General features: G+C 29.3%; 1 protein-coding gene across 1 annotated transcript; it reads right to left on the minus strand.

Annotated features, from left to right (window-relative positions):
• Positions 1-8711: 8711 nt before the first annotated feature.
• Positions 8712-9929, minus strand: LOC113854897. Its single transcript, XM_027486219.1, has one exon. The coding sequence runs from the start codon at positions 9927-9929 to the stop codon at positions 8712-8714; it is 1218 nt and encodes a 405-aa protein (XP_027342020.1).
• Positions 9930-22612: the final 12683 nt, after the last annotated feature.

Consider the following 22612-nt stretch of genomic DNA (forward strand, 5'->3'; position numbering starts at 1 on the left):
GTCATATTCGCACTCATCCTATTAAAATTTGTGAGTATTTACTTATATCCATGTAGCGGTTAAATACCCTACTCATTATGTGTAATTTTATAGGTGCCCATTGAGTCCTTTACTCATTGCCATTCCTAGTTTTAAGGCTTTGGTCTTATGCACACCCGCAGAAGATAATCCACCTTTTCTGATCCTTTCTCTCTTTATTCCTTAATTTTGATGCAATCAAAGTGTTATGCACCGTCTTAAAGGGTTTAATGTGACTTGTCGAATGGTCATTATTTTATTAATATGACAGGCATATAATTAAATGATATTACAAAACAGAGATCAAAATTAAGTTCCTTTTTTCACTGCTAAAAATACACTTTTATGCGAATAAGTTGTTCAACTTATATAATGAATTACTTTTAGAAGAAAATGTTAAATTAGTCCTCCAGATATAAAAGTGTCATCAAGAATGTTCTTTAAAGATTTGGCATATTCTTTTAGGATTAAATTGTTACCAAGTTAGTCTTTTAATTATTTTCCAATCAAATTAGTCATACAATAATTTAATTTGTCACTGTATTAGCCACTAAAAAAAGATGAAAGTGATAAAAAATAAAAGAATTCAACCTAATCAAGAACTAAAGTGTGAAAGAAACAGATTTGAAATTCCATCAATAATTCTTAAATCAGATTCATCTCTTGTTAAAAAGACTATTTTGTGACAAGTCCTTTATATAATCAAATCCAGTAAATTTAGTTTTAAGGATAGAAAACAAACACTACTTTCTTGATAATGCATTAGCAACCACATTTGTTTAAGAAATTTCATCCACTTGGCATGTCTCTTATTCAATTTACCGTGTTCTTTCAAATACTTCAAAGATTCATGATCACTATGAATAATAAATTCTTTCTACAGAAGATAATGTTGTCAAGTTTGCAAAGCTCTAATTAATGCATATTATTCCTTATCATATGTAGGGTAGTTACGGGTAGTTCCACTCAATTTCTTACTAAAATATACAATTGGGTGTCTCTCTTGCATTAGGACAGCTCCTATCCCTAATCTAGATGCATCACATTTAAGTTCAAAGAAAGCAAAGTTAGGCAATGAAAGTATGGGTGAATGCGTTATTTCTCTTTTAGGATAACAAATGCTTTCTCGTTTCTCTTCCCATCTAAATTCTACATGCTTCGTAACTAGTTTATTTAGAACTGCAACAATGGTACTAAAATTCTTTACAAACTTCCTATAGAAACTAACAAGCTTAGAAACTAACAAGCTTATAGAAACTTTATACCTCTCTCACACTCACAGGAGTTGGCTATTCTTGAATTGCTTTTATTTTCTTTGTATTTACATGCACTCCACTAGAATTAACAACAAATCCTAAGAATACAACCTGGTCCATATAAATTGTGCACTTTTCCAAATTAGCATACAACCTTTTTTTTTCTAAGTACATGCAAAACAAATTTCAAACAAGGTAAATGCTCATCCAAATTTTTGCTATATACAAGAATATCATCAAACTAAACAACCACAAATTTTTCTAGAAACTCTCAAAATATGGTTCATCAATCTCATGAAAGTACTCGAGGCATTTTTCAAACCAAATGGTATTACTTTTCACCATAGTTATATGCTCTCTTATCTAAAAATTCTGAATCTGCCGTATGTTTTTGTAACGTTGGGGGCTTTTAAGGGGGCAATTTTAGGATTTTGCCCCCTTGTTTTCTGAATCTTCTCCCTCTCACGAGCCATAGCCTATCAGCTCTCCTCTCATTTCAACTTTGTTCTCAATGTTTCCACAGCTGAAGTGTGACCTTTATCTCTGACAAGGCTTCTAACAAGAAAGGGACGTTCTCCAGTCATCTTCATCTTCGGTGAAGCTTCCAATGTGACCGATATTATTTTGAGTCATCTTCTTCATCTTTGATTGTCTTCTTCAAGGTCAACAAAGCTTTTGACACCATGATTGAACATTTTTTTCTATTTTCTCCTCTGTTTTTTGACTTCCTTCGCTGTTTTGATTCTCCTACTCTGTTTTGTTTCAAATTTCAAAGTTAAAGGTAGAAGCAATGGCTGCTCCTACATCCTTCGCTGTTTATTATTTATTTCCTTCTCTAATTTGAGTTTTCTTTTTTTGTGTTGCTATAGCGTTTTTGAGGTTCGTTGCTCTGTGCTGCTATCTGGGATTGACTACTATGCTTTCCGCTCATACAAGACATACTTGGTTTTAAAAGTTGTTTTCCACTCATTACTTACTCTTATCCTAATATGAATATATCCACTTTTCAAATAAATCTTGGAGAAATAATAGGAGTTATACAATTCATCAAGAAAATTATCTAACCTGGGAATTGGACTTTTATACTTGATAGTGATATTGGTGATTGTCCTACAATTAAAATTCATCCTCCAACTTCTGTTTTTTTGGGCACCAACATAATAAGAACAACACAAGGGCTTAAACTCTTCACAACTCAACCTTTGTTTATCAAGTCAACAACTTGCCTTTAAATTTCTTGGGTCTCTTGGAGATTACTCCTATATGTTGGTCTGTTAGGTAACACAGCTACTAGAACTATAAATCAATTTGGTGCCTAACAGCTCTCAAAGGTGGTAGTCTTGATGATATCTCTTCTAGAGAAACATCTTGAAATTTCTACAAAATAACTTTAACTCCACTAGGAAGTTCAGGGTTAGAATCAAGTGCAACAATCTCTTTATTATAACGTACACTTCCTTGCCGTTAGAACTCTCTTCACCTTGCCACTTTTTACAAAGTATTTTTGCTTTCTTTACCTTATTTTCTTTCTTCCTTTAACTTTTCTCCGTTTTTCTCTTCAATTTTAAGCTCTCAACCTCTCTTTATTTTTGTTCTCTCTTTCATTTCTCTCTTGCTCTCTTTTTTCTTTCATAATATTTTGATCATCCTGGAACATAAATTGTCTTATGATTTTTATGATGGAAAGTGTATTTATTTGTATGACCATCATGGTGAGCTTTTCTATCAAACTGCCATGGTCTTCCAAGAAGCAAATGACTAGCTTTTATTGGAATAACATCACATAGAATTCATTCCTTATGCTTCCTAGCAGAAAATTCAATCTCCACTTATTTATTCACCTTCAATTTTCCTTTTGCACTTAACCATTGCAACTTGTATGACATAGGATGGAGTTTGTATCTGAATTCATTTTTGTGACCGACCCACACCTCCCCTACCCCTATCTATGATCAACGAGCACAACTTCCCTTGGATAAGGCACCTAGGATGAAAAGTTTTCTCTTTGGCTTCTTTCATCTTCTTTTGCTATCCCTCCTAACATCTTCTCACAATGAATAAGTCTTCTTTAGGAATCTCCTCTACTCCTTCACTCTCTTCTCCACTAGATGATTCACATTGAGAACTCTCACTAATAATCTCTCTATTATCCTTTAATACCATAACCTTCTTAGTGGGACACACAGATGCTACGTGTCTTTTACACAAACACTTAAAACACTTTATATCTCTAGATCAAGACTTATTAGCCACTTTTTTGCCTTTATTCTGGGTAGGTTGTGGTGTTGTCATAAATGCCTTAGAAGATGAAGTTTTCTCCTTCTTAAACCTCTCCTTCCAGTTAGAATTATTAAAATTGGAGGAACTTTTTCTCACACTTTAGTTGTTCCACTTTTATGACATGGTAAACTAAGTATTTCATCCCCATAAATTTTGAAGCTCAATAATATCGCTTATGTTTCTATTCAGCCCATTAAGGAATCTAGTCATGGTAACCTTTCTTTCCTCCTCAATTTGGATAAGGAAATGATCATGAAAAATTTTAAAAGAGGTTATAGTCGTTCAAAAACCAGGTCAAAACTTCAAATATAAAATTCAAATCAAATCTTCTAAGTTCAGCCCTCAAAGTGGTGTGAAATAGCAAATTAGACAAAATTTTCAATTTTGTGATCTTATCTTACCCAACTCAATTGACACGGTTTTTGGCATAAAAGTGGATCCAATTTGTAATAATTGAGTAAGAGATCAGCTGAAGTGATGTAGACTAATAGAAAAAGAAGCTTGATTTACTAAAATTCATTGAAAATGACTTTGAGTCAATGATTTAATTGCTAACCAAGAGGCCTAACCAAATACCAACCAAACTTAGCTAACAAATAGTGTTATGTGAGGAGAAAAATCTGAAGTTAGTAATCAAGAATTAAAGGCAAAATAAGCAAGTACACTTAGACTTGGGCAAATTAGATGACTTCATAAAAGTCAAAATTTCTACATTGAGCATGATTTTTTGGGACTACTTTTCACGAGGATAAAATCTGAATTTGGGAAAGATTTTGAAAGAAAAGTTACTTCAATTAGACCCCTCTAGCTGATCGTAAACTCCCTATCCCATAAAAGCTAAGAAAAAATTTGAAAAACACCCACCAAAGACAAGGCAGTTTTCACGTGTAAAATGGACCAAAATTTGAATACTTAGCAAAAAATTCTAAATCCAGCCAAATCAAGCTCTTTTAAACACTTGACTACATCTAACACATATTAAAAATAAACCCCACCACTCAAGCATGTCATCTTCCATGCGAACAAAGTAGGAAAAACTCTAAAAACACCAATAACCTCACTACCAAAACTAAGCAAAAGAACTCCAACATTTGACGATCTTTTTGGACACACTCAAATCTGACTTGGAAGGGCAGTAAAGAGGTTCAAACCAGGCTAAGAAAAAGAGGAGGGACAGGGGATCAATACATTTTCAACCTCATAGAAAAGATAAGACAAAATCAAGTTAGAGAGGGGAGTATAGTTCATAAATTAGGGGAATACTTTTGCTAATTAATTTTTGAGTCAAGGGAAACCCTTAACCCTTTATATTGAATGAAAATTTTGTAGGTCTAGTTGATACATGAAAATAAAATTGATTGGAACAAGAAAATCTAAAGAAATCATTAAAAAATCAAAAACAAGGAATTCTGTAAAAGATCTTAACAAATTCTAAATGGGTATTTTGAGAGGATTTTGTTGATGACTTTGCTTTCTATGTGTTACTATCATGATATTATATAATTATATATGAATTCAAGTGTTAGAATTGTTTGAGCATTCTTTTAAAATTTTGCATTTTCTATCATAAACTATGTTGTTTTTGTAAATATCTTTTTTGATACATGATTAGAGTTCTAATCATTTGTTTGACCTTTATATAGCATAGCTTAAATATACCAACCTTAGTTAAAATTCGTGATTGGACTTTGATAGAGTATAAAAAGGAATTTTCACAAAATTTTAAGAGGATTTATGGTTTTGAGATAGTTAGAATTGATTTTATGTTGTTTTTGATTTTAGAAAATTCCAAAAATCATAAAAATGTTTTCAGAATATCAGCATACATGATTTTATTATTATTTTGGATTTATTTTGAATTTAAATGATATTTTGAATATATTTTTAAAGATTTTGGGTAAAAGAGTTAAAGTAAAATGATCTAAAAATGAAAAATAACTACAAAATAAATTTTTGGACTCAAGGACACTTTTGGAATCTTTGAAGTATGAGAAGAATATGAAATTAACTAAGTTATTGAATTAAATTTGAAAGATTGGACTTTTAAATAAGAAAATACCATGAATTGAGATAAATAGACTTAAAAAATGCAAAATAATTAATTACATGAGTGGTAGGATCAAATGAATATTTTTTACCATATTGAGACTGGACAATGACCTAGAGGCAAGGGAAAAATGTGCTGAACAACATGAAAATCATCAAGTTTTAATAAAAGCCTTTTTGCAAATACACTAAAGTTAGGGACTAAATTGTAATTTCTATAAATTATAGGGACTGTTTTGCAAATTTTTACAAAACTACTTTATTTATATATAAGACTCTATTAGAATTAATTTCTCATTGGTTTCGCTAAAATTCATTTTAAATTGAATTAATTACGATTTTAAAACTAAGTTGTTGATAAATAAAAAGAATTATATGACTTGCAGAGGACAATTTTGTCACGTGTAAGGTTCTGTAAGTGTTTAAATTTTTATTATATTTTTGTTACATAGAGGAAAATATCCTGACTAGTTTCATCATTTTTGGACTTAAAAAAATAAAGTCTTGTGACCTGCAGAGGAAGTTTGTTTTTAATAGAGTGACCTAAGAGCCTCAGGTTTGATAAGATAACAACCCAATGGATGTCATAAAATTGGGATTTAAAATAAATAAGTTATGATTTTTCTAAGAATCTCTTACTGAAATAAAGCAATTTGTGACCTGGCTATAGAAAATAAATTTTGAATTAGAGTCTGTAAGGATGTGTTCTGAGAATGTATTTTTGTATGATAGTAGATACTTGTAGGAACAGAACATTATAGTTATGAATTTTTCAATTTGGTGAGTTGTGAAAATAACATTATATGAATAATAGAGAGGAACTAGGTTAAGTGTTATGTTCTATGGGAGAATGATTTATGTGTGCATATTTGTTGAAAAGTAGATACTTGAAGCAAGAAAAACTCATTGATTTCATGATTTTTGAAGTTATAATGATTTAATTACAAATATTTCATTATATAGGTGTTAGAAATGATATTTTGGGAACAACTGAGTAAAACTAAGTTTCAAAGGGCTCTATGAATAAATAATTTATACTTGTATTTTGACATGTAAATAAAAAAAACTCAAGCAATTTCAAGATTTTTGGATTTATATTGATATAGTTATGAATTTCACAAGTTTGGGCATGAAATATGAAAAAAATCTGAAAATAGCATATCCATAAAATGAATTGTTATCTTGTTTTGATGAATGAACGATTATGATAAATACATATCCAATAGATAAATTGATGGCATAAATTTATGTCGTGATTGTGAAATAATTCATAAGGATAATAGTTGAAAATTTCAGTACAAGCGATGAGTAAATAATTTTAGTTTTATCACAGGGGATAGTAAAGTACACAAGTTCTAGCAAGAAATCAAGTCTAACTAATTTGTGTCATAAAAAGTGAGAAATATGCTAAATTATCCTAAAAGACATTAGGGCTCTTTAAAAAAATTATAAAATGTAATAAGCAAAATAAACGCATATATTAATAATTTTATTAAAATAATATATTTTTTTAAGTGGCTATAATTTTTTCTAATAAAATTATTAAAAAAATATTCTTTCATTCAACCAATTCCTATATTATAATTAACTACAGTAACAAAACAAATCATAAAAAATGGGTTCTACGAGTATTTTAAAATGCAAAATCATTAATGATAACATTAACATTAATATTTTTTAAAAATTCTTTATCGATTGATAAAATTGTGAGACTATTCAACGGCTCTTGTGATATTGATGACCTTAGGTAGGTTTTGATTAACTTTAACTCTAAAAAACTTCTTTCAATTGATGATATAGTCACTGGGACCCTAAAAAAATTTTTATAAGTGATTAAAACATTTAGATAACAATTTGTAAATTTGACAAACTCAATAACTGTTTTATTTTTTTTGGAGAAAACTAAATTTCTCCATGAGCTTTAATGTTAAGAATAGTAAAATTTTGTAATTAAATGAAATTTTGAGTCTACAGAAATCAATGAGTTGACTACATTTATAGCAAGTGAGGTGCACGGAATTAAAAAGTCTTTTTTATTTTTCTATTTTTTTCAACTGCAAATTGTAAGAGGTAGAATTTTTTTTCAAGAAAATAGGACATAATTTTTACTTTGGGCCCTCTAAACTACTTTCAAAATCGGGTCTGGGAACAAACATGACAATATGTATTTGAGTAAATAAATTTTTAGTATTTTTTGTTCAAGTTCTAATTCTAAATCAGCACAAATACCTCTTTTTCTTTTCTTGCTTGAAGCTCCCTCTTCAAAAGTAAAGCACTCATGTATATTCATCCATGAAGCATCATTTGGTAAACATGGATCCTCTTTTTCAACAATCCATTCATCATTTGATTCAATATCGGATAAGCATATGGGATCATAAGTCTCTCCCCTCTCTTCTCTACACTTTTGTCTCATCTCTAATTGTAGGTTATATTTAATAAACACAAGTGCATTTAGTCTTTGTTGTTCCAAACAATTTCTTCTTTTAGTATGCACTAAATCAAATGTACTCCAATTCCTTTCACATCTTGTTGCACTACATGTAAGACTCAAAATTTTCATGGCTACCTTTTGCAACTCTTTACCATCTCCACCACAACTCTCCCACCAAAGAGTTATTAAAATTCAAAACAAAATATGTATAAACAATTAGCAAAGTATATCATGTTACTTATTGGTTTATAATTATTTGTAAAATTAACAGAGTATCAAGATTGAAGAGTTACCGGGTTGCTTCTTGTCTCTAGTGTCTATTACCATATTCATTCCAAACAATCCTTTGGCTGACTTAAACTTCTCAAGTTGTTGATCAATAAAAAATCTTGTCCTTCTATCTGAAACCATTCTTTCAATAGTTTCATATAAACCATACAAAACCTCACAATCTGGATTAAAGTTTGTCATAATAGAACCTAACCAAACAATAAAAATTGGTCAGGATGAATAGGCTACTAAATGAAATTTAAGATATTAAGAATGTCTACTTACCTAGAATTGAGATAATATGCTGCTGCATGGAGAGGTCTATGTATTTGTAAATTCCACCTAGTATCAATGATCTTCCACACTTTCTTATACTTTGACTCTTTCTTTTGGAAATTTTCAGCAATTTACTCTTTGGTTCTATCCATTGCTTCATAAATATATGGCATGGCTGATTTTGAATCACCATCTACAAGTCTAAGTACTTTCACAAGTGGAATTACACACTTTAAACAATATTTGATGGATTTCCAAAATTTATCATCACTCAACACTATGCTCATCACTTGCTTAGCCTCAACTCTATTAGCATAAGAACTAGAAGCAAACTCTTCTGAAGCAAACATAGATTTAAGAGCATTTTTTTGTTGCATAATGCAATTTAATGTGAGATAAGCAGTTGCAAACTTTGTTACGGCTGGTCTAGCTAACTCCCTTCCCTTGGAATGCTTTCTGTACAAATTAAGGACCCATGTATGCCTATATATGTAAGTTGTGATTTTCTTTGCATTTGTAATGGTAGCATAAAAAATTGGAAGCTCTCCAATATCCTCTAGCATTAAATCAAGGCAATAGGCTGCACAAGGTGACCAAAATAATTTAGTTCTCTTCTCTTCTAATATTTTTCCTGCTGCCACAAGATTAGAAGCACCATCTGTTACAACTTGCACTATATTTTCTTCCCCAATTTCATCTACCATGCTGTCCAATAATTCAAACATTTGTTTGACATCCTTAATTACATCACTAGTATCAATAGATTTTAGAAAAACAGTCCCACTAGGACTGTTAACAAGAAAATTAGTAAGTGACCTTCCTTTCCCATCTGTCCAACCATCACACATCAAAGTGCAGCCCCATTTCTCCCATTCACTTTTGTATTTCTCCAAATTTTGATGGATGCTATCAGCTGCTTTCTTAAAAAAAGAGACTCTGACTTCATGATAAGTAGGAGGTTTTAAACCCTTGCCAAATTCTCCAACAACTTTGACCATTTGAATAAAATGGGGGCTTCTAACCAAATTAAATGGTAAGGCATTATTAGCATAAATGCATTTGCAAATTTTTTGAATGACAACATCTCTATCTTTAAACATTGTATTCATTGTGGTTTGCTTTAAATTTTTAGATGTCCCTCCATTTTCTTTGTTGACAAAAGAATCCATACTTTTCTTTTGATGACCACTTACATCCTGAGTCTCAGCTTCTTCAAAAAACTTCAAGCTATTTTCATCTTTTTTCTTTTCTTTCTCTTCCAATAGCTTGATGAATATCTCCTTTACCTCATCGGGAACACTTGTACAGGCACTTACATTTGCCCTTGTTCCAGCTAAATGATGTTTCATCCTTGCAACTCTACCCCAACAAGAATGAGAACAATATTTGCATTTTTCTAATAGCCTGTGCGGAGGGACACTTTCACAATGTTTCCATGTGATATCACTTTCTTTTGTTTTTTTTGTAGGACCCATTTGTCTCCCCAAATAGCAAACAGCAAGTAAAAAAGAGAGGAGAAGCCAAATAAAAAAAAAGGAACCGTGGCAGAGGGAGAGGGGACCAGAAGTTGTGAGAAGGATTGAGAATATGATGAATATTAAACTCTGTACGTAGAGAAAAGAGAAAAGAAAAGACCGGGAATGAAAAGGAAATAAGAAAATAGGGTTTCCTTTTAATATTTTATAGTGGGTGTACCAACAGAAAAAAATTAAAGTAAAAATCGGCAGTTCTGTAAAAAAAAATTAATTTTTTTTTTAGGGTTTTTACTGTTTTGGGTCGCGCCGACCCGACCCGTTTTTTTTGCAAGACCCGGGTTACGCTTGAATTGTGCGCCGCGCACTGAATCGCGTCTCAGCATGCGATTCGGTCGATAAATGTGATTCGTAATGCGATTCCAAATTTAAAACGATACTTGATTTGATATGTATCGCTGCCACAGATTCGTATCGAATCGGTAGATTCGTATCGTGTTTCGTGCGATTCTAACTACCGTGGTTGGGAGTATCTCTATTTCTAAATAGCATATGACTTTTAGTAGAGCTGTCAAAAAGTTTATTTGGTCCAGCCTTAACCTTGACCCATGTGGGTTAGGGCCAAAAAGCCCAATATATTAAAAGCCCTATGGGCCAAAAAGCTCATTGGATCAGGGTTAAGACTAGGGTTTTGTGAGCTAAAAAATTAATGCAAAAATTCTTGTCAAATATCAATTTTTGGATTTCACAGGGCATTACAACATTAGGATTCATATAATTAATCCACTCTTTGATGATATCATGCTCCGCAAAGTTGAAAGGAAGATCATGTTTAATTGGCTTGTGCAAAGATGTTATGTTGAGTTTTTTGATTAATCTTTCTAGCACCAAAATTTGCTTGAGTTGGAACTGCATCTTTACTTGAACTTTGAATATTTTTACAAATTAAAACATGTTGACTTAAATGTGAAGTTCCATAATGATTTTTTGTCTTGGAATTTTTTCTAATAGCATAATCATGGCCACAATATTTGCACACAGTCCTTTCAACACCATCCTTATCTATACCGGTTTTAGTAAAATATTTTCAAACATTTAAAAAATGTTTCTTAGTTGTCTCGACACTTTTAGACAATACAGGAGGAGTTTCAGAAACAACTTTATCGTTTGTATTCATAGTCTTATCCATAGAGTTCGTAATATAATTTATAGTTTGTATGTATTAAAACAGACACAAAATAAAAATTAAAACAAATACATTTAAGTATTATTTAATAAATATATTAAAACGAAATGAATTTTATATGCTATAAAATTCATACTTATATCAATATATTATCTTTACTAAATAAATAATAAAGAGAAATTATCTTACAATACTTATTGCTTCATCCACTTAATCTCCTCTTTCTTGTCAATCTCAAAGTTTTCACTTTGTTCAATCATTCACCTAAGCCTCTGGTTGTTGTTTACTCTTAGAAACTTTATATTTGCATACACTCCTTTTTCTATCAAGCCTAAAACCATGGTGAATGGGTGCTCCTTGTTGTTCTACTATGTAAGCTATGCGAGCGGAAAAGATAATGGGAGGATAATTACTACTTTTGTTAGACATATATATAGTTTATATTATTTTTCTCTGCAAATGATAAGAAATAATAGGAAAAAGTACAATCACCAATCTTGGAGCCAAATAATCTGTCAGCAAGTAGAGATGTTAGGAAAATCAGGAGAACAAGAAACTCAAATCCCAGAACTTGTATTGTGGCTTGGCTGTGTACTTCAAAAAAACAAGAGCTCCATTAAACTAAAAAATATGAATGATGAGAAGTGATAAGGCCTGCTTTAGTGTATGAAAAAAGAGTTAAAATATCTAAAGCTAAAACACCTTGTACCAATGAATCTAATCTCCATCAGAATGTAAATTCAGAACATACTATAGATGAAGGACCATTTCTAGTTTATCACATAGAAACACAAGTTCCAATTGAAGCTCTATTGCACTGCCTTAAAATTTCTACTGTACATATTGGACAATTGGACACTAAAGCACCGTTTAAAAAAGAACGTTATCCTCACCCATTCGAAGTGGAAGGCAGTAAAATATCTAATAAAGCAACTTCCAATTCAATCATGCAGAATTGAAAAAAAAATAAAAATACTATTTATCTATACTATTGTTTGGGTAAGCAGATTAATTAAACATTTATTCAATAAATTGTTACTATATGAGAATTTAAAACATAAATTTCATAATAAAATTTATTAAATTAAATTAAAAATGTAAATTAGGACTTTCTAATCAAACGTGCATTGAATTGTCATAAACAACATTGTAGTCTGCAGTTGTTATTTATGAAAATTAATTTAAAGAAAAAACAGGTTCTATTTGTTTTTTATTTAAATGATCTATTCCCTTGTGACCATAACATGTCTTGAAGGGGCAATTAGTAAGGATGAAAAATTTGATTTCCCATAACAAATGTAAAATAATGAATCATCTTGCACATTGATGTAAGCATTGTGCATTTTTGCAGGCATTATGAGACATCAAAATTTTCTTGACTAAAATGAATAAAAGGGTATGGTATGTGCAATGTAATAATATAAAAAATATATTAGGAGTAACACAACAGTGATGAACTGGATAGCAATGATCACCCAAATCAAGTCACTGCATTAGTACATTCTTCCATGCCAAGTAGTTAGTTGGCAAGTCAAGGGCACAACATATCTTAAAATATACAAACAAACAAAAAACAAGATCTATGTCATGCTAGGTGGATATGATGAGGATAAAGACAATTTTTTTTCATAAGAAAGATAAATTTTCCTTAATCCATCCCACCCCGAGGGAAAAAAAACCACAATCAATCATTTAAACTACAAATACCATCTTTTAATACAAAGTAAACAGAAGGGACACCACTCATTAAGTATTCATTAAAAACATGTATATCACCCTCCCCCTATTTTTAAATGGATAAATCCTAAATAAATGCATAAAAAAAGTAGAGTACAATAGGATAAGGGAATTGAAATCAACCTTGGCTTTGCAATAGCTACATCCTTTGGAGATACAATATAGTAAAGTGGTTCATCACCTGCAGCCCACTGACCACCAGCATAACTGCTACCTACATTTGAATGAAAAACAATATTATGCATGGCCATTCCATATATAAAACATAGATGTCAGGAAACTATATATTACTGATGTCTACAGTAGGAAGGAACTAAAAGAATCTAGCTCTCTCAGGGAGGGAATGATTAATTTAATAGATTCAAGGGATGTAACAAGCTACACCAAGTAAGAGATGTAGAACATGTCGTTCATATAAACCGCCATTGCATAACCATTTATCAACCGATACTGCTCCCCATCAGATAAAAGTGAAAACCTATAACCACAGAAGTAGGAAAAATGGCACCGGAAATGACATTGTTCCCATAAAACAGAGATGGCTCATCCTAGGGGGTGAATAGTATCAGTAAATGTAGCAGATTTTCATTGAGGCATCAAAGGGGAATTTGGGAGGGAAAAATTGATTTGTATGGATATAAAAAAAAAAATGAGACAAGAAGATGGAAGGGTATGGAAAAAAGAGTAAAAGAGTGAGATAGAGTGCAGGATCTCTTGAATACCATGGGTTACCTATTTTTAGTTTCTCAGTTTTTTTTGTCTTCATCTCTAAATCCGCCACACAAGTACTGATATCCCACTAATATCAGTATCAGTAGATAAAGAAAAATTGATTTGTATGGATATAAAAAAAAATGAGACAAGAAGATGGAAGGGTATGGAAAAAAGAGTAAAAGAGTGAGATAGAGTGCAGGATCTCTTGAATACCATGGGTTACCTATTTTTTGTTTCAGTTTGTTTTTGTCTTCATCTCTAAATCCACCACACAAGTACTGATATCCCACTAATATCAGTATCAGTAGATAAAAATACAGTATATTCAACATAGCTGACAGTGTTTTAATCCAGTTTCAATCAATACATTATAAATAACATAAACTTAATGTTAACCTGAAAAGGGATCACGAGCAAGAGATGTTTGTCTATATTCCCCATGATTCCCTTTTTTAGACTTGAGCAAAAACAACAGGATCATTGAAGCTGTTGTTCACAGTAGGGTTGATCAGAGTAGCAACAAAACCAAGCAAATAGTAAATATAGAAAAATCAATAAATACCTTTGGAAGAAGATTGTAACCCTGCACGTTCTTCTATTTAGTTTGGAAATCTTGTGCGTTTTTCTCTTCACTTTGTAACCATGCATGTTCCAAATCCTTGCTTCAAAGGTCTGCAGATTTGGCAAGAATCTAGGCAAAGATTTGAAAAATTGAGACTGGGGCTTGTATGTTTTGGGCAAGATTTGGGAGACTTCAGAGAAGATTAGGATTCGGGTCCCTGGATAGAATGATTGTTTGGAATATCTCCATTCCTGGGCAGCACAAGACTTTTAGTATAGTGTCAAGAATATGGAGCCATAATAATATTAATCAAACTATTATCTTTACTAGTTTTACATACTAACTATTACCACAATTAACAACTTCTATATTGCTCCCATAATCATGCAAAGCCTTGTCAAGGTTGAGATCCTCTATCCCATGTACTGTGCAGTGGCATACCTAGGTCTTCATACTGATCCTCCTATAGGTGGGCTAGAGGACTAAATAAGAGTGATTTGTTGGGCAAAAAAACAGAGAATATATGTAAATTATGAGTGCTTAGGATCTTTCACTTGACCTTTATTTTTCCTTTAGTTTGTAATATACCTAAATAATCTAGGAAAGATAAAAGGTCTGTATCATATTTTCTGCTGCTGGACAATAATCTTATATGTATGCAGATGTATATTATGTGTGTGACATATGCCTTTATCTGTCTATTTAACAAATTAAATTTATTTTAGTTTATAAGTTTGACATAATAACATAATAATTAGGATGAAACTGTTAATAATAATAGGAACGTCTCACAACCTATGATAATGAACTAATCAAGATGAATTCTAAGAAATATGGTGTCACCTTTACACTTATAGGGGATCTTAACCCTAATAGGACTTTGCATAATTATAGGAGCAATATGGAGTTGTTAATGATAGCAATATTTATTATCACACAACTCGTAAATATAATAGTTTGATTAGCATTATTATGGCTCCATGTTTCTAATTCTATACTAAAAGTCATGTTTTGCTCAGGAACGAAGATATTCTTAGCACTCATCATTCTTCATCCATAAGATAATTAATAGATACAAACAAAGAAAGGGCAAGTAAATTATTCATAAATCATTTCATAAGGCAATACTAATTGCTAAATAAGTGTAATCACTATTAAATTCATAAACAAGCATCGCAAAGTGTTTTATCTATATTAATCTTTTCTTTATAGAGTAATTAATTATCTATTTAATTTTCAGTTAAAGATTCGTAGTTTTGTATTTGCAATCTAGATAGTGCCATAAGTACAACATCACAAATAGGGAACTGAGTAACAATGCTTAAAATATGTTATGGTCACTCCTAGCAGTTCAACTCTAACCAATTTTGGTATGCTCTAGTGCCTGTTAGGACAATTTAGCATACTTTTCACTACCTGCAACACAAATTAGTTAGATTTGGTCTCTTGTTAGAACTTGAGTACTTTGCTATTCCTTATGGTAAAATCAACACTATTTGCTCCTCACTTGTATTTGGCATTTTTAACCACTATTTTTATGAATTATTTTACAATTATAACACAAATTCTAACCATTAATTTGTCCATTGGATACATATCTATCATATTCATTCATTCCTCATAATAAGATAATAATTCATTTTATGAATATAACTATTTTTAGATTTTTCTAGATTTCATGTACCAACTTGTAAAATTCATAACTAATTCAATATAAATATAAAAATAAAGCTTGTGTTTTCGTTATTTACATATCTAACTTTGTGTTAAAATACAAACAAATCATTCAATTATAAAGAGTCCTTTGAAACTTAGTTTTTCTCTACTGTTCCTAAAATAACATTTTCAACACTAGAATAATAAAAAATTTGTAATTAAATCATTAATTTTTCAAAAGTCATGAAATAAATGAAGTTCTATTTTTTTAAGTATCTAATTTTCAAAAAAAATAATCATATAAATAATTCATACATAAAAAGTAACACTTAACATAGTTTTTTTCTACTATTCATAAGATACGATTTTCAAAATGCAGTAAATTGTAAAATTTGTAATAAATTCAATTCTTATCCAAAACACATGAAACTAGTAAGGTTATTTTCCTTGGTATGTCTATTTTTAAGTAAAAATATTTTCAAAATATAACTGTTTACAAATTCATGCTTTAATTTATTAGTACTTGTCACAAGTTAACATAATTCAGCAATATCATATTGAAAAAATCATAAGTATTTTATTTTAACTCTGATTTGAGCAAACTCACTTGAGCATAGTTTCCTTATGAAGTATGATTTTGAAAATAATATAAATAAAATAACATTATGTATAAATTTTAAGACAAAAAAAATTTAAATTGAGCTATTCTTAAGAAATTATTTATACATATCATAATATTAAAAAATTCATATCTATTTTGTTTCAAATCTAAATCAAGTGAAACCAGTGAGAAAAGTTCCATAAAAAAGTCTATTTTCATACAAAAATAAAGATAAAACAACACTACACATAAATATTAAAACAAAATTGAATAAAGATATATTGCTTCTAGAATACTATTTTCATGCAGTGGAAATTTAGAAAAAATCATATCTAATTTAATTTAAATTCAAATAAAGTAATCTTAGTGAGAAAATTTTAACAATTTAACTATATACATGAACAAAATACCAACAAAACTTTTTTGCAAAGGTTTTCTCATATTTTACATTATTTACAGTTTAGTCTTTTTATTTTATATTAATTACAAAATGGTCCTTTTACCAAAACTTGATGAATTCATGTTGTTAAGTACATTTTTCTCTTACCTCTTAAGTTATTGTCCAAGTCTCAGTATGATAAAAAAATTTCCTTATTCTACCACTTATGTGATTAATTATTTTAAATTCTTTTTGAAGCCTATTTTGGTACAATCATGGTATTTTTTTTTATTTAAAGGTTGAATTTTTTAAATTTAATTTTATAACTTAGTCAACTTTATATGCTTCTCATACTCAAGAGGTTCCAAAAGTGTCCATGAGTCCAAATTTATTTTTTAGTTGTTATCTATTTTTAGATCATTTTTCTTTAGCTCTTATATTCAAAATATTTAAATTCAAAATAACCAGAATAATATGTGCTGATATCTTTGGAAAAATTGTGATTTTATAATTTTTAAAATAAAAAACAATTCAAAAATAGTTATAATTATCTCAAAACTGTAAATTCTCTTAAAAATTTGCAAAAATTTCTTTTTATACTCTACCAACGTTAAATCACGAATTTTTAATTAAGGTTGATGTATTTATGCCATATAAAAGTTAAAAGATTAGAACTCAGATCATGCATTAAAAAGAATATTTAGAGAAATAGTAGACATTTTCTGACAGAAAATGCTTGATTTTTGCAAAAATTTTTAAAAGAACATTCAAATAATTCCAACACATGAATTCGCATATTATCATCATAATATCATGATAATAATACAAAGCAAGCAAATTCATTAAAAAAACTCTCCTTAAAATACCTATTTACAATTTGTTAAGTTTTTTTGCATAATTTTTTGTTTTTTCTGTTTTTACTGATTTCGTTAGATTTTCTTGTTTCAATCAATTTTATTTTCATATATCAATTAGACTCACAAAATTTTAATTTAATATAAAGGGTTACCCTTGACTCAAAACTTAGCTAGCAAAAGTATTTCTCCAATTTATGAACTACATTCCTTCCCTTACTTGATTTTGTCTTGTCTTTTTTGGTGGAGTTGTAAGGGTATGTTGATCTCCTCTTCCTTCACTTTTTGTTGGTCTGGTTTGAGCCTCTTTACTTTTCTTCCAAGTCAGTTTTGAGTGTACTTTAAAGATCTTCAAATGTTGAAGTTCTTTTGCTTAATTTGGTAGTGGGGGTTGTTGATATTTTTGAAGTTTTTCCTACTTTGTTGGCTTGGAGAGTGACATGGTTGAGTGGTGAGGTTTATTTTTAGTATGTGTTGGATGTGGTCAAGTATTTAAAAGAGCTTGGTTTGGCCTTGTCTTTGGAAGATGTCTTTTCAATTTTTTTCTTGGCTTTTATGGGGCTGGAAGTTTACAATCATGTAATTTGCCTAAGTGTACCCTCTTAGTTTGCCTTTAGTTTTTGGTTACTCATTTCAGATTTTTTTTCCTTATATAACACTATCTGTTGGCTGAGTTTGGTTGGCATTTGATCAGGCTTCTTAGTTAGGGATTGAACTATTGACTCTATGTTATTTTCAAGGAGTTTAAGTAAATCAAGCCTTCTTTCTCATTAGTTTATTTCATTTCAGCCGATCCCTTGTCCAATTATTGATAAATTGGGTCCTCTTTTCATGCTCAAAACCATGTCAATTGGGTTAGGTCAATAGGATAACAAAATTGAAAGTTTTGCTCCATTTACCTAGCCTTTTCACCCCACTTTAAGTGCTGAATTTGTATAAATTGGTTTACTTTTCTATTTGAAGTTTGGGCCTGGTTCTTGAACTACTATAATCTCATTTGGCCCAATAATTTGCTATAAAAAGTTCAGAATTTGGGTCATCATTCTAGGCTTATTCTAGGGGTATTTTGATCTTTTTGGCTAATTTTAGAACTTATTTTTAATTTTTATTTTTATTTTCTCTCAATTTATTATAAATTTTGTAATTCATAATTTAGATGGTCTAAAATCATTTAGAAAAATTTTGAGTAATTAATTCCTATTAAAATTGAGTTACTCTATAATTATGTTACCCAATTTTTTCTTAACTCGTCTCTTTTTTGGATAAATTTTGCTAAATGTTTTAATTTCTAACTTTTCATATATGATCTAATTATAATTTATTTAATTTGATATAATTAGTGATTCACTTAGAAGTAGTGAAATTGTAGGGTGTTACATCTTTTTTCTAGACTATTACCTTCAATGATCATGTTAGACAAAAGAAAGAGAGAGCATAAAGAGTCTACGAGTTTACTATATGTAATATGATCATCTATAATATAATTAATTATTATATGTTTAAGAGTTATCAATTTCAAACATACAAATATAACACAATAAGATAAAAACCAATTAATAAAGGAAACTGAAATTATTATCAATCATAAAGAATACATAAAATAATGCAAAGGATCCACCATAGTCCTAACTATGACTTTAGCTAGACATATTATAATAGAAAGCTAAAATAATAAGAAATCAATGTTTAGTCATTCAAGAAGTAAATTCAAACTAAAGGAGTCCCAAATGAAAAAGTGATGAAAAGAATTTTTGATCGCAGGACGTGCTCTCCAAAGCTCCTAGAGTTGTCAATGATTGGATAAAATCAAAATATCTAAATTGTAGCTCTCACGATTCTTTAAATAGGGTTTAGAATCCACTGAAGATGATAGTTGTCACCTTCTAGAGATATGTTTTATCTCTAATAAAGATATGACATATATAAAAAGAAAGATATGATTTTCTAATTTTAAAATTCAAATTCTTTCTTCGCAAGTTTCTTAAAAATCTCTAAGTTGAATACATCAGAGGAGTACAATCATACACACAAATATGCATGGCCGTGTATATGCTTGAAGCTTGGGCGTGCTTGTTGTTGAAGCATGGGTGTACTAGTCGTATTTTTCATCAATTTATGCCAAAAACACCTTAATAATCCATTAGAGTTTTTAACATGCTACATTGCAATAATAAGTGCAAAATCCAGTCAAATAAGCATCAAGTACATAAAAATAAGCTACAAAAGCATGCTAAAAATACAAACTTATCACATTGTCATAGTTTGAATTGTGATATTTGTAAGTAGAATTAATTAAATTTGAAAATATCATATATTCATCCTAATTCTTTTGGCAATAAACAACTTGACTAAATAGAAATAAGGGTAATGACTAAAGAGATGTGGTTGAATGCTATAAAACATAGGAAAATTATTATTTGTAAATTTTGCTTCTAACATACAATGTTCACTTAAATTAATTTTATACAGTGATAATCATAGAAAATTTTGTCAACTATTGTTTGAGCTATTATTTTTTACTTAAGCTAAAATTACAGGATTCTTGTGCTTGTGCAATTTGCTTAAATAAGGTAAATTTCACTTTAACTAATAATATTCTCACTTAAGCGAATTCGTTATTTAAGCAATATTCATTCACTAAACCATTTTTTTTTGTAACTTTCGCTTAAGCAAGGTTAAAATAAAACAAATTTTGCAGACATTATGCTAAGCAGATGTGAGCAGTGTATAACGAGGACATATGAAAGATCTATGATGACATTAAATAATTTATCAATACAAAAATTTGTTTTCAAAATAAATTGAGACTGTGAGAGTAGTTATGAAAGTTTTAATTACCAAAATTGTGAACTGCATATATAGGAACTGGTAAAAAATCTTAAAGATCTAAAATGATACTCAATGATCTATTAATTTAAAAGTTATTTTTTCTAAAAATTGAAACTGTTTCAGTGCATGTGAAAGTTTTAATTATTAAAATTACTGTGTAAATATTGGATACATACAAATTTGCGTGAAAAAAAAATAAAAAGTTGACTATCAATACAATCTATTAAAAATCTAAAATAACAAGTTTGGAAAGTCAAAGAATAATTTTATAAATTTTTATAGAAGATTAAATTGTAAATATATGAAATTGGTGTTATTAAGTACCATTATTTTTTAAATATATCTAATAATTTAAACATCCTAACTTATTCAGGCAACACTTTTGCGTACTCGTTTTAACTTCAGCTTAATAATTATATCTTACTTTTACCGCTTTCCTTTTAAACAAATTATACATAGGTACAAATCATAAATTTCTGTTCATTTAATTCTAATATATATTTATATAATAATATAGTCCTTTTTAGTAATTTATTACATGTTAACTAATTTTAATAAATAGTTTGACTGACTGAAATGTCTTGTCAAATGCCCTTATAAGCTTTTAATTATAAGCTATAATTTTTTAGCTATACCTGTAATAAGCTTTTAACTAACTTTACAAAACAGAGTTAAAGATTAAATTAATTGATTTCATTTTGAATTTTAAATAAAAGCTTTGAACTCAAGAATTTGATATCCTTGTTCCTATGAATTGAATTTGAATTCAATTATTAATTGGAAAAACTTACAATATAGTGATTTACTTAAATTGTGTAAGAGACAGAATAATTTTTCTTATAATAAGAAACGTTATTCAAATTTTTCTATATAATAAATAGAAATAATATCATAAAGGATAACTAGTATAACAAAAATAAAATTTTAATTAAGTACGTCTGCGTTTAAAATTAACATTACCCGTGCGTCCATGAATTTGTGAATTATAAAATAATAACATTAATTTGTAATTTGTCATGAAATACCAATAATAAATAAGTTACGTGTCAAACTTAATAAACTAAATATTAATTAAATTAATAAAATAATTTTATCAAGTAGAACTCATTTATATAAAGTTAATCAGAACATTTGTATCACAGGCATTTTCACTAATAATCCATAAAAAAACAAATTGTTTATGGAAAAATAGGTGTTTCATGACCTCTTCGTAATAATTTTTGTGTAACACATAAATGTAATTTTGATAGTTAATTATAATTGTGTCTAATTTAACTAGATTAAAAAAAATACATCACCTTAATTATCAAAAAATAAAATACATTACCTCAAAACATATACGTGTGCACCTAGTCAAAAACTGCTTGTTCGAAATCAAAGAAATATCAATTGAAAAAATAAAAAGTCAAACACTATAACTATCACGTTAGAATTGAAAATAAAGTAACTTATCATTTATCAAGTCTACTTCAAAAATTACTTAACAGTGAGAATATATATATAAAAGGATATTCTTATACTAATATAAATTTAAAAAAATTTATACTCAATCTTGTTAGTTAATGAAAGGCTTAATCTAGTGTAAAAGAAAGATTTTCTTATATCAATGTAAATCTAAAAACTTTTATATCAAATTCGAACATTTCGTTTAACATAAATCTAACTAACCATTAAATTTCATTTAGTTTATATTGAGTGTAAAAGATTTTAGACTTATATAAAGATCTGTCTTTTTATATATATATATATATATATGATTCTGCGGGGTAAACTATTTTAGACGGAAAAACTCTAACCAATAATTTTGGTTTAGACATTCATATAATTAGAAAGCAGTAAAACCTCAGACAAATTGTTTGAAGTCGAAAGCTATCAACCCCAAGTTTATTTTTAACTTTGTACTAAAAGATGGGTGATTGAAATCAGTTGCTCTCCAAACAAATTAGCGTAAATTTAGAAACCTCTTCAATATAAATTGCAATAGCAATGATTTATACTTCTAAGAAATAACATCGAAAACAATATTAAACACTAGAAATTAC

Source organism: Abrus precatorius, unplaced genomic scaffold (genome assembly GCF_003935025.1).
Source record: "Abrus precatorius isolate BTA unplaced genomic scaffold, Abrus_2018 Scaffold1, whole genome shotgun sequence".
In the NCBI taxonomy this organism is placed as follows: domain Eukaryota; kingdom Viridiplantae; phylum Streptophyta; class Magnoliopsida; order Fabales; family Fabaceae; genus Abrus; species Abrus precatorius.